Source organism: Marmota monax, unplaced genomic scaffold, assembly GCF_021218885.2.
Source record: "Marmota monax isolate L192 unplaced genomic scaffold, Marmota_monax_Labrador192_F-V1.1 WCK01_AAM20220418_F8-fsc00031, whole genome shotgun sequence".
Classification (NCBI taxonomy): domain Eukaryota; kingdom Metazoa; phylum Chordata; class Mammalia; order Rodentia; family Sciuridae; genus Marmota; species Marmota monax.
The window spans coordinates 6,145,920-6,158,472 of NW_026695197.1; the positions used below are offsets into that span (position 1 = coordinate 6,145,920).

The window sequence follows — 12,553 nt, forward strand, 5'->3', positions numbered from 1 at the left end:
ACTTGTAATGATCTTGCTTTTATAAAGGATTCGTTCTATGTACTAAATCCTTGTTAATGTAGACTTTATTTACCTTTCAGCCACATTATTTTTAATAACTCTTGATAATTCTTAAGAGTAGCAACTATCAAAGCAATTAATTATTAATATGATATTATTTCTGATTCCAAGGACATAAAAATAAATAGTTCATTCCAGCTGGAAAAATACTTTATGTAAAACATTATACTTCTTACAGTATGTCCTCTATATCACATTTTATGAAGGACAAGTTGGTTGTACTTCTTGTATCAATGAAGACTTGGCAGTATTTGTGTCAATATAGATAGAAGTAGCAACATTCAAACAAAGTGTTTACTCCTGCCCCTTTAAAATAGCAACTCCCTTTGAACAGCAAATATGTAACATAAGCACAGTTGACCTTTTGGTATGAAATGATAGTTGAAAAATTATGTGATGGAAAAAAATCTCAAGTTCAGGAATTGTGAGTGTGGGTGTATATATTTAGAAATATGTATGTATTTCCAAAGCTTGTTTAAATAAGTGATAGAGATAGCAATCATCATACACAAAAGTATCTTGAGAAGCCTAACGTGAAAAGCATGTAGTGTTATTTAAATCCATCATTAGCTAGTGTATATTTCTCTGGCTAGCAGCCCATGTTTTGAGCAAGTGACATATACAAAGAATAAAATAGAAGATTCTGATGTCTCTTGAAGAAAGGAAGCATTGAATAGACAGTTTTTCAGAAATGTGCTTTGAATTGTATTCACAACCTTTTCTAAAACGGATGTGTTCATAAAATGCACGCAGCCACATATTCTATGATTTATACAGACTAGAAAATGTCAGATCTCATCACTGGAAGTACTCCAAATGACATGATTTTTTTTTTCTATTATCACTAAACAGGGAAGGCCATGGTAAAATTTCAGTATTTGCTGTCAAAATGGCTTTAGCGACATTGTGTGGAGGGAAGATCATGGACAAATTAAGATGTAAGTTACTATTCCTTGCGCCTCTCCCTGCTTTTCTCTCTTATGTACCACTTTTCCTCTCCTTTATTCCTGCCATGTCCCCCTGACCATTTGTGTCTTTTATGAGAGTTGTTTGAAACGCAATCTTCTTTGAGCCTGGGATTTTGTCAAAGAAGTATTTTCATATTGGATAAATGTTGATGAAATGAACATTTTCCTTTACTTACAGATTATTATTATTTAGAATTCGCTGAGTATCATCAAATAGATTCTTTCTGATATTAAAGAAAAATAAGTATTCTTTCTAGTTTGTTCTATTATACCACTATAGTAGTAGTTCATCAGTGTAAGGACATGAAGGTCAAATTGAGCATCTTTCCCCCTTAAATATTCTAAAAATCAAAGCTCCTGGTAAATTTCCTCATTTTTTTTTAAGCCAGTGCTAATCAGATTACAAGGAACTGCACAACTAAAGGACATCAAGTGAATATAGGCTTCATGTACATGTTGTCACTAACTGGCACAGTTTTTTAACCAGTATCATAGTGGAATTTTTCTTATTTCTCTGTTTTAAGTAAAGAAGCTGAGACCCAAAGAGAGCATATCATATAGCTAAGATGGTACCAGTATTTTAATCCTGATGTTTCCAACCAATGGTTCTCAAATGTTCAGTATGCATTGGAATCACCTGGAGGGCTTTTTAGACCATGGACTTCTTTGAGTTCCACCTCCAGAAATTCTGATTTGGTATTCCTAAGGTGGGGCTGAGGAGCAAGAATTTTTATTTTTCACTAGTTTAAAATTATATTGATGCTGCTGTTAAAGGAAAGTTTTGTTTCACACTATCCCTTACCCTAAATACTGTAGAATCGGGGTCACAATGCTGTAAGAAAGGGTAGTGCCATGGAGTTGGGAGATCCAGGTTGCAAGCCCAGCTGTGACTTATTTGCTGAGTTTCCCCATGGAAGTTACTTCATGTCTTTAGTCCTCAGCTTCCTGCCACATTCTAAATATTGGGATCAAAGACTGGATGGTGGCTCCCAGCTGCAACCATCTGTGATTCACCGCCATGAGGCTCTTTCTCTCCTGCTACTTGTCAGCTTCTGAGTGTATCTCTTGCCTCTCCATGACCAAGAGGGAAAGAGTGAAGCAAGATACAAAAAAACACCCTTTCCTTCTTTGGAATGTCAACATAAACTCTCTAAGGAGGTTGTCTCAGTGGCCCAGGAGATAAGTGAAAGGGGCCTCCAAGCCCCAAGTAACCACCTGGCTTCCTTCACTTCCAGAAACTTCCTTTCATTGAGCAACCAAATGCAGCCACGATCCAGAGAAGCCCAACCAGACCTTATGAGGGTCAGTTTAGTTTTTCTTTGGTTATTCTAAAAGACATAGAAAAACGAAAACTACCTACCTCCATGCTTGATTGAGAGAGAATAGCTCAATTAGAATGTGCTGCAACCAATGCCTTTTTAAAAAAGTGGCTTCAGGGTAATCCAGGAGGTATTTCCTCAGGCTGGGAAGAGGAAGTTTAGCAAAATGAACCAAAGCAGAGGAAGAAAGCCCTGGGGGCCTTGCCTATTCACTTTGTGTCACAATTGGCCATTTATACTGAGGAATCTTGAGAAATATTTTCAAATAATTATTCAATGTCATGGTAATAGGTACCTGAATAAAAGGGTCCCCTATTAAAATAAGTGTGAGGAAAGTTGATAAACCAGTTTCCTGAACTTTAGAACCTCTCCAAGCCCAGGTTAATCTTGTGCCCTAGGTGCTTCCAATCTTCCCACTCAGAATCCCTCTTCCTTAGATTTCACCCCTCTCCTGCAGGAAAGGGGAGCCTAGAGTCTCACCACACTCTACCCAGTCTTTATGTCTCATTGCCCACGGCAGCATCTCAGACCAATTCCTAAACCAGTTGCTATAAGAGGAACGGCCTGACCAGGACAGTCATAATCAATCCACTTTCACTTCCTGGGCCAGGAAATGCTACTCCTTTCTCTTAGCCCAGGAACAAATTTGGTGCCAATAAAGATGAAGGGAATGGTTGTTAGGCAAGCAGCTTACAGTGTCAGCACAGTTGTGAAGCACAAGCTGGTTTTGAGCAGATCTGTAATAATTCCCAGAAGCCCTGTGGTTCTCTTGCAAACCCAGACGTTAGTGTAACTGCTCTAGTGCTTTCTCCACATCCCATCCCATCACTCTCCAGAAAGAAAAGCAGGTATGCTACCTAGGGGCTCAAGTTAGTCCTCCTGAGGACAGCAAAGGAAGCAGAGGCGTGAGTCCCACTGGAGACAGACTAAGCTCTGCAGTTTGGAAACAAGTCCCACCATGTCACAAACTATGTAGAAAAACAGATAGTATGACCACCATTTATCATGCTCCCCTCTTTGAGATCAGTAGGCCAAAATCAGTCTCATGTATCCCCTCTTCAAATAGGTAATCCCAGGAAGACAGTTTGGGTGGGTTCCAGGTAACTTGTTTGAAAGCAATTTGACCAAAAACAATTTAAGTAGAAGCAGTTTGGTTGGAAGAATCTCTCCAAAACATTAGTCAAAAAAGAAAATCTTCAGTCACCCATATTTCCAGGTTAAATGATGATAATTGATTGAAAGAGCAAATGTGGGCAAATCCACCCACAAACAGCCATGGCTGCTTCTTGGTAAGTGGGATGATGGGTATTTTCTGTAGTCTCTGGCTGGCTTTCATTTCAACAACAAAGCACACAAGGTCATGATTTTCTGCATGACTTTTGTAATAAGAAAAAAAGTAAAATGAAAGGATATGGAATGTTTCAGGCTTTGAAGGTTTTGTTTTCCTTTTTTGTAAATTTTTCTAATTCACTTTAAGCCAACGGGCCAGCTGTGCTTGTTTGGCGATTTTTCTATTTCTGTGCGTAGGGATGAAGGATATTTAGTTTGTTCCAACTAGCCCCTTTTGTTGGAGAGCATAGAACCAGAATAATTGGCTGAAAATAAATTAGGAATTAAGAGAGAGAGAGAGAGAGAGAGAGAGAGAGAGAGAGAGAGAGAGAGAGAGAACGAACCAGAAAAATTAAGGCTGATTTTTAAAAATGTCCTTAAATGCATTAAAAAGGACAACAACTCTATGTTATGTCATGATTTCTAATATGCAGAGCCATCAGCTGAGATTCAGGGTATTCAATGTGTAATCCAGGGGATATCATTGACCCAATAGAGGAAAAAAAGGGCGCCCCCTGCAGCTGTGTGACATGGCACCCTAAACATCAACTGACCTAATATATTCCTTTTCTGTTAAATTGTTCCACAACTGATTGTAATCTACTGTTTTAATGGGTTCTTCTGCTTCAGAGTTCCTGGACAGTCAGTCCTAAGGATCTTAAGGAGTTCTAAATCCACTGCTGTAAGCCTGGGATGTCATGTGCTCATCTATTGCTACTGAGGAGTACTTGCTTTCTTTAGTTGAAAGACTAGCATCACGGCAAACACTTTGTATTTACTGAGTGTCACTGAACTGATTGATCTGCCTCCACAAATACATTCAAGGCAGTGTTTCTAACTCATTGGCTGCTTGAACTACAGTGTCTCCCTCAGCATCCTCTGGACATAATAGAGCTTTCAAAGCTCTTCATGTAATGCCATACATCCCACCGCACCCTTGTGTGCACCCCCAGCCCTGCCACAGGGCCTCCTTGAAGATCCATGCTTGCTGTCCTCTTTGTGCCTACACTGCAGTCCTGATCCTGTTTCCTAAAGCCTACTCCCTCATCTGTGCCGGACTAGCCACTAACTAGCCTTTATGCTAGTCCCAGACCTACTCCTTTCTCTGGGAACCTTCTCGTCCGGCTCCTGTTCTATCCATTCATGCTACTTTTCCAGTATTCACAACATGAGGTTATAATCTAGGATGTTCTAAGATGCATCCTGAAAGCACTTCTCGGTCACCCTCTATACACGGGGAAAGAACTCTCCCAGGGGGAAAGAACTCTATTCTGACCTTATTGTATATTCACTGCTTAGCACAGTTTCACATGCTTAGTATGTGCTAAGTTGATTATAGTTGAATGAGTCAGTCAGTGACTGCAAATTCTTTTAAGTATCTATCCTTGTTAAGTGCTACAGGAAATACAAAGGTAGTTTAGATTGTGATTTGGAACCTTATTGAATATCCTAGTGGGGAGGCAAAGCCTAAACATATGAAGTCAATGGAAAAATGATGCCATATGAAATTAATAATAAAAATGGATAAAATATATGTGGAAAGCATCATTTTGAGTGCTTTATTTACATTTACTAATTTACTCCTTGAAATAATCCTGTCATCTACATACACATATACATTGTGGACATTTTACCTAAGCCAAAAACTAAAGTATAAATGCATATCATTTTGGTATCATTCTTAGAGTCCCCTCAATTCTTTATTAAAACCTGAGTGGCCATTAACAGCCACTTCCAATTAATCCCATTGGCATAACACTAGTTTATCTATTGCTTGCAGACACAAACAAGGTTAATTAGTTTTCAAGTATGTGGAAGGTCATCATTGTTACTCCTGCTTTTGCTTTAGTTAGAGATGTTTCCCAAATTTTTTCAGCAGGTGACTTGAAAAGCCTAGTGTTCCCTGGAAAATCAGAGCCTGGAAGAACATCAGTATGACCCTGTTATAACCAACCACCCTGCCTCCAAACAAGATGGCAGCTCTCATGAGAAAGCCAATTTACTTTTCCTGGGATTATTTCCTCCCTTTTGACCAGAATTCTCCAACTTCTATATTTGGAATTACACAACAGTTTTTGCAACCAGCAACTCCCTTTCTTGTTTGTTTTTTGACTAATTTAATGGACTGTGAGATGAAATTCACTATGTAAGCAAAGTTATGTGGTAAATGAGAACAGCATTGTTTTTTGTTCAGATAGAATTTCTTTTTTAAAAAATTGAAAAATAAAACTGTATATTTTGATAATGTACATCGTGTTTTGATGTTTAAATACATTATCAAGTGGTTACATATAACCAGTTAACATATGCATAATTTCACATAGTTATTTTTGTGGTGAGAAAACTTAATGTCTATTCTCTGCATTTTTCAAAACTACCATATATTGTCTTTAACTGTAGTCACCATGCTGCCCAATAATCTCTTGAGTTTATTTCTCTTATCTAATTGTAACCATGTTTCCTTTGACCAGCATCTCCCTATCTTCCCATCCCCTCTAACTCTCCAAACCTCTGGTAACCATAGTTCTACTCTCTACTTTCATGAGGTCAACTTGTTTAGACTCCACACACAATGAATAAGACCATGCCTGGCTTATTTCACCCAACATAATGTCTTCCAAATTCCTTCATGTTCTTGCAAAATGTCAGAATTTCCTTTATTTTGTGGCTGAATAGTATTCCTCTGAATATATATCACATTTTCTGTAACCATTCATCTTTTGATGGGTATTTGAGTTGGTTCCATATCTTAACTATTTTTAATAGAGCTGCAATAAACCCAGGAGTGCAGATATCACATCAGTATGACTTCATTCCCTTCAGATATATATGCAGTAGTGGGATTACTGGATCACATGGTAGTTCTTCTTTTAACTTTTCACATTGCCTCTATACTGCTTTCCATAATAGCCATACTAATTTCTATTCCAACCCACAGTGTATAATGGTTCCCTTTTCTCCAAATTATCTTCAATGCATGGGTTTTTGTTGTTGTTGTTATTTGTTTGTTTGTTATTTTGGTACTGGGGATTGAACCCAGGAGCACTTAACCACTGAGCCACATCTTCAGCCCTTTTAATTTTTTTTTTTTTAATGTTGTGACAGGGCCTTGCTAAGTTGCTTAGGGCCTCACTAAATTGTAATCCTCCTGTCTCAGCCTCCCAAATTACTGAGATTACAGGCATGCCTGGCTTTTTTGGATTTTTGGTAATAGCCATTCTAACTAGAGTGAGGTGTAATTGTGATTTTGTTTTGCATTTCCATGATAATTAGTGTTATTGAACACTTTTTATATAACTGTTGTACCTGATATGTCTTCTTTGGGGAAATATCTACTTGTTTTTGTTTTTGTTTTGCCTATTTTCTAATCAGGCTATTTGTTTTCTCACTATTGTGTTGTTGACTTTCTCATTTTGGATATTAACACCAGATAGAATTTCTATAGTCTCATAATTAATAGACTATTTGAAATATAGTAGAAATAATTTATAGCTGGAATGTTTAAAGAAAATGAGAGTCAATTCACATGCTTAAAACATAATTCAGTAAAACTCCATAATATGCTTAATACCTGATTGCAGTATAAAAGCAATGTCCTCAGATTACATTTGGACCTGGAAAAATTAAACCCAAACTGAACAGAAGTTAACACACTGGACTTAGGGCAATTTATCCCAGCAGCTGTGCTAGACTAGTGACAATTATGTTAACATGATGATGAACTAATAGCAAATCCTTGTGCCCTATTGTTTTCTAAAGAGGAATTCTAAAGCACCGTGGGAAATTATGCCATTAATATTCATTAAGTGGACCCCGTGGTAGAAGCTGAAGATCAGAATTTCAGTGAAGCCAGAGGCGCTTTGGAGAATAATCCAAGACCCTGACTTTCACCTCATTGATCATCTGCAAGGCTTTCTGCTCACTACATGAGCCAAAAGACCCTTCTGTGTAAATCAAAACGCCTTCCACCCAGAACCCTATGATTTATAGGACGTTTTCTGCTTTTGTGGGAAATTAATCAAGTGTCTTTATTATATCTTTATCCCTATTGCATCTTTCATTTTTCAGATATCTTAGACCAAAACCCAAAAGTTTTGGTGATAACATAGATGAAGAAATTGCTAACGAGATAAATACATAGATACACACCTACACTCTGTGTAGTAAAATTCTCATTGTGCACTTCAAATGAAGTCAGCCCATTCTTATACATACAAAAATTACCCCATCAGGTCATACATGAATCAGTGACTGACTTCAAAACAAAATGTGATGGTCTCTGTCTTATTAAAATACATTAATTTTACACAAATAACCAGTTAATGTTATGTCTCAGAATCATCTATGAAAAGACACCAGAGAAAACACCATGCCAGGAATATTTCTGCATAAAAATCAGCTTTGTACTATTCTTTCATAAAGATAATGTATATTCTGCCACAGTTTAGTTATTTGCATCAGATATGTTGACCAGATCAGTAGAGAATATTCATGTGATGAATAACTATCTCCATCCTTTCCCTTCCATCAGATATTTTCTCAATGATTTCTGACTCCAGTGGAGTGATGGTTTATGGACGGTACGACCAATTCCTCCGGGAAGTTCTCAAACTACCCACAGCAGTTTTTGAAGGCCCTTCATTTGGTTACACAGAACAATCAGCTAGATCCTGTTTCTCCCAACAGGTAACATTTTTAAGGAAATGTTTCTCAAATAGCTGTTATTCTCCTTCTGTGTGTGGTTCCCAGTCACAGGTGCAAGGACTATCTTTCTTCATGACAATAGCCGAGGATGTTTCTTCCAGCATCTGACAAATGACCTCTGAGCCAGTAACAAACCGACCACACCTGGACTATAACAAAAGCTGGTGTTCACTGATTGTGAGATAGGTGCCATGCTAAGTTCTTTACTTCCTTATCTAATTTAATCCTTACAACAATCCTAGACTCTCAGTATCATCATTATTACCACTATACTTTTGAAATGGCTAAACTGTCATTCAGCCCCACATGAGACACATCTGACCCAGCACCAGACTTTCCTAATGTTCAGCAAAGGAGAGTAGAAAGGTGTTGCTTCACATCTTGCAATGTGACCACAGCAGCCCAAAGTGTGACAGACAGCTGCCTAAGTCTTCCATAATATGACACACTTAGGGTTCCAAATGATGTGCTTTAACCGAACATGGCACAAAGGAAGCTGCTTAGGTTTGAGATCCTTCCATACTTACACCTCTCTGATCATAGGGAAAGACTACACGCAGCACAGTGATGGTGTATAAATCCATAAATTGAAGGTTTGCTTATAATCTTTTAAAAATCCAGACTAATTAGTTATTCCCTCCAAATTTATTACATGCTAAAAAGAATTATATGTGATGTTTCCATGCTCCAAAATATACATAAAATCATTGCATAGCAGCCTCTGGAAAAATTCATTGACTGTCCAGCTAGCAAGTATCATCATTCTGTGTACCTGGTGACCTGAGAGGTCAAAGCTGCAAAGGCATTCCTAAGAATCATGAATTTAGGTGGACTCATAAATGCATCCATAATGGTAGCAAAGAAGACATGGTTCACTGCACTAAATGCTAACTCTGCTCCTGTGTCACCCCACTTGGAAGTCCTTTTTGGCCCTCCCCATACTCCTGTGCCCCATACCCAGGCAGACTTATGTGCTCCTATGAATTCATTTCTGCTTCCCTCTGCCCCCAAAGACTGAATGTCCTTCTTTCAATAATTTCCCATTGGAGTTCTTTTCCTCCCCTCCAACTATATTTTGGTACCCATAATCCAGCCTCCCTCTAGCCTCCCTTCTTCCTACCCTTCCCAGACTCCAGTAGTCACTATCACACTCTTTTCTTCTCTAAGATCAACTTTTTAGCTTCCACATGAGTGAAAACATTCAATGTTTGTCTTTCTGGGCCTGGATTTTTTTTTTATTATTATTATTATTATTATTATTATTATTATTATTATTAAAAGGAACTGTACACTCAAAGAGAATTATATGATATCCCTATGCTAAAAATTACTTTTTAAATATCCTATAGGTTGTCCCATTTTGAGATCATTTATGTATTCTTAGTGATGAAAATTGATACATGTCAAAATAATAACAGTTTCGGAAACTTCTAGGAGTAATTTTTAGCCAATTTGGTGAATGATTAAAATTAATAAGATCCTTTGAAGTACAAAATGAGGTAACCCAAATTAAAAATAAAAAGATCAGCTTATTTTTGTCTTAATATTTTTATAAAGGTTTAAAGGATGAAAGTCCCAAAATGTTGGAAATGCTTCATTTAAAAAGTCCATGCTGGGCTGGGGCTGGGGCTCAGTGGTAGAGCACTTGCCTAGCACGTGTGAGGCCCTGGGTTCAATCCTCAGCACCACATAAAAATAAATAAATAGAATAAAGATATTGTGGAAAAAAATTTTTAAGTCCACACCCACTGATAGTCTTGAAAGAGAATATTCCTTTTAGACATATAAATTCTAGTAGCTTTTAAAAAATACTTTACACAATATATATTTTAATAGTAATACTGATAGCAACCCTATTGAAAGCTTACACTATTTAATATTATGAGGAAAAACTAAATTATAAATTTCCACTGATAATAAAAAAAATTAATGGGTTCCAAAACATTTGTTTAGTGAACTACAAGGACTAGTATAAGCTGCATGCCTTAAAACGACATTATATCTCTTTGGGGACTGACTTATTACTTTAAAATATCAAAGTTTGAAAGAAGTGTATAGATATGATACATTCCTTTTCTGCAGCAGAAAAGACCTGGACGAGGAGACAGAGGAGACTGAATTAGAAGGAAAGCTATAGACAGAGAAGAAATGAGAAGTTTTTAAAATTTAGAACATTACTCCTCACAGAATCCCCTCCTGATCTTACATAACAGAGCCATTCACCATAACCACTAAATATTGAGTACTTAAGCAAGTTGAGGGAGCTGGGAGGGAAGCCGTTTGCAAATTTAGAAGACTGATGTGGGAATCAGAGTGTGCTATGATGCTCTATTGAATATAATTCTGTGGAGAATTTCAATTCTTTGTCTTTCCTTGTCATATATGAAATTGAGGTTTTTCTCTCGATGATGTTGGTGATAAAAGTCTTTTATCACCAGCATCATCCAGTGGTGGAGTTAATCCAGTTTCGTGTATGTTCAGGTGCATGAAGCAATCGATGTCTTCATTTCTGAACTAGTTCAATAACACATTTGGCAAGTGCTATTTCTTCATAAATCAGAGCCTCATTGATGGATTATGTCTTTATTTCCAATGATATTTACATAGCAGGTAAGTTAAAATTATTCTCTGTCCTAAATTTTTGTGATTTTTTTTTTAATGCAGAAAAAAGTCACGTTAAATGGTTTCTTGGACACGCTCATGTCAGATCCTCCCCCTCAGTGTCTGGTCTGGTTGCCTCTCCTGCATCGACTGGCAAATGTAGAAAATGGTGAGCAGTTACTGCTGAGCAAAGGCAGTTTTTAAAATTATTGAAATTAGATCATCAAGTGTGCAGTTATTAAGCCCAAGAAACTAATTCATCTCCTTGATCAATAAAGCCTTGAGAACTGTCAGTTCTAAAAACTCATTAAATCTCATCATGCACCTCTCTGTTGTGTTCAATAGAAGAGCCTCAATAAGGAATGTGACATTTTCTAGTATGTTTTTGAGATGTGAATTTCCAATTTTGCATAAGTGGCACTATTTCTCCCAAGACAGTCAGCCAGGAATAGATGGTAGAGATGGCAAAAAAAAAAAAAATTAAGTGGTAGCACCTTGCTAATCTTTAATCATATGCTCCAAATTGTAATCTTTCAAAAATTATACTTACATTAACGATGAGAGTAATGAAAGTTCCATAGTATTTTTAAGAACAAAAAGGAAGTATTTCCAGAATAAAAGTATTTCCTTTTAGTATATACAAATTAAAATATAAAATATAATATAGGACCAGAGTTAAAGAAGTTTAAACACTGAAGAGTTTAGTACTTCCCTCTAATCTTTAGGTGTTCTTATTTATAGTTTAATTGAACTTTGAAATTTCTCCAGACTTGAATAAAACATAATTTATCCTATGTCTCTTACCAGAATCTCAGTCTCTATTTATTCCTTTAGTAGATATTAGGGCTAAAGATGGTTTCATTTTTAAATTCTCAATCAGAATTTGGGGCATCTGATTTCATTAGCTCTCTTAGTTAAAAATTATGAATTTATCCTGTCACCCATGGGCAAAATAAAAAAAAATTGGAAGGATGAATTTACTAGTCTCTTTGCGATTACTAACAATCAGATTTTTAACATGCTTTTATTTATATGCAGAAGTAAAGAGGAATTGAGGCTCACATTATGATGCAAGATGAGCTTAATCACTGTTTGCAGTTGCAGGACTAGTCATTTTCCACTCCTAAAGCTATGATTTCATTTCTGCCCTCTCACTATTTCCTGTTGCAGGAGATCAGTTTTTTAGGCATTTGTCCTAGTACAATTGTCTGAGATGGAAGTCCCCCCTCCTTGTCTTTCTTTCCCAGAGTCAGGAAAGGGACTTACGACCTTGTTTAGAAGACAGTGCACCCAGAAGTGGTTAGATCTTTGTATTCACACTGCTTTTATCTTCATTTGTTCTTATGTGCATTGTTTTTCCTGGAAGGTTAGCCAGAGAATACTTTACCAAACACAAGAACAGTTGTGCTGTTGTTTTAGCATCTTTAGCTCAGAGTGTATGGGCAATTAAATGGATCTGATCTTTTGTTAGTTTCAAATCTAAAATATTTTACCTTCCTACTTAACAATTCTAATTTCTTGCCAAAGAAAGATAAGTGTCTCTTGAACTCTCTGAAGTAGAACTACATTCAG

The 12,553-nt window shown here is 36.9% G+C and overlaps 1 protein-coding gene across 17 annotated transcripts in view; it reads left to right on the plus strand.

The window, feature by feature from the left end:
* Dtna (dystrobrevin alpha) overlaps nucleotides 1–12,553 on the plus strand; it is a 359,640-nt gene that overhangs the window by 272,732 nt on the left and 74,355 nt on the right. For all 17 annotated transcript variants that reach the window (XM_058573947.1, XM_058573944.1, XM_058573946.1 and 14 more), the window contains 3 exons: nucleotides 913–998; nucleotides 8,208–8,362; nucleotides 11,045–11,150. In XM_058573947.1, the coding sequence (XP_058429930.1) occupies nucleotides 913–998; nucleotides 8,208–8,362; nucleotides 11,045–11,150 (347 nt within the window). The remainder of the gene's footprint in view (nucleotides 1–912; nucleotides 999–8,207; nucleotides 8,363–11,044; nucleotides 11,151–12,553) is intronic.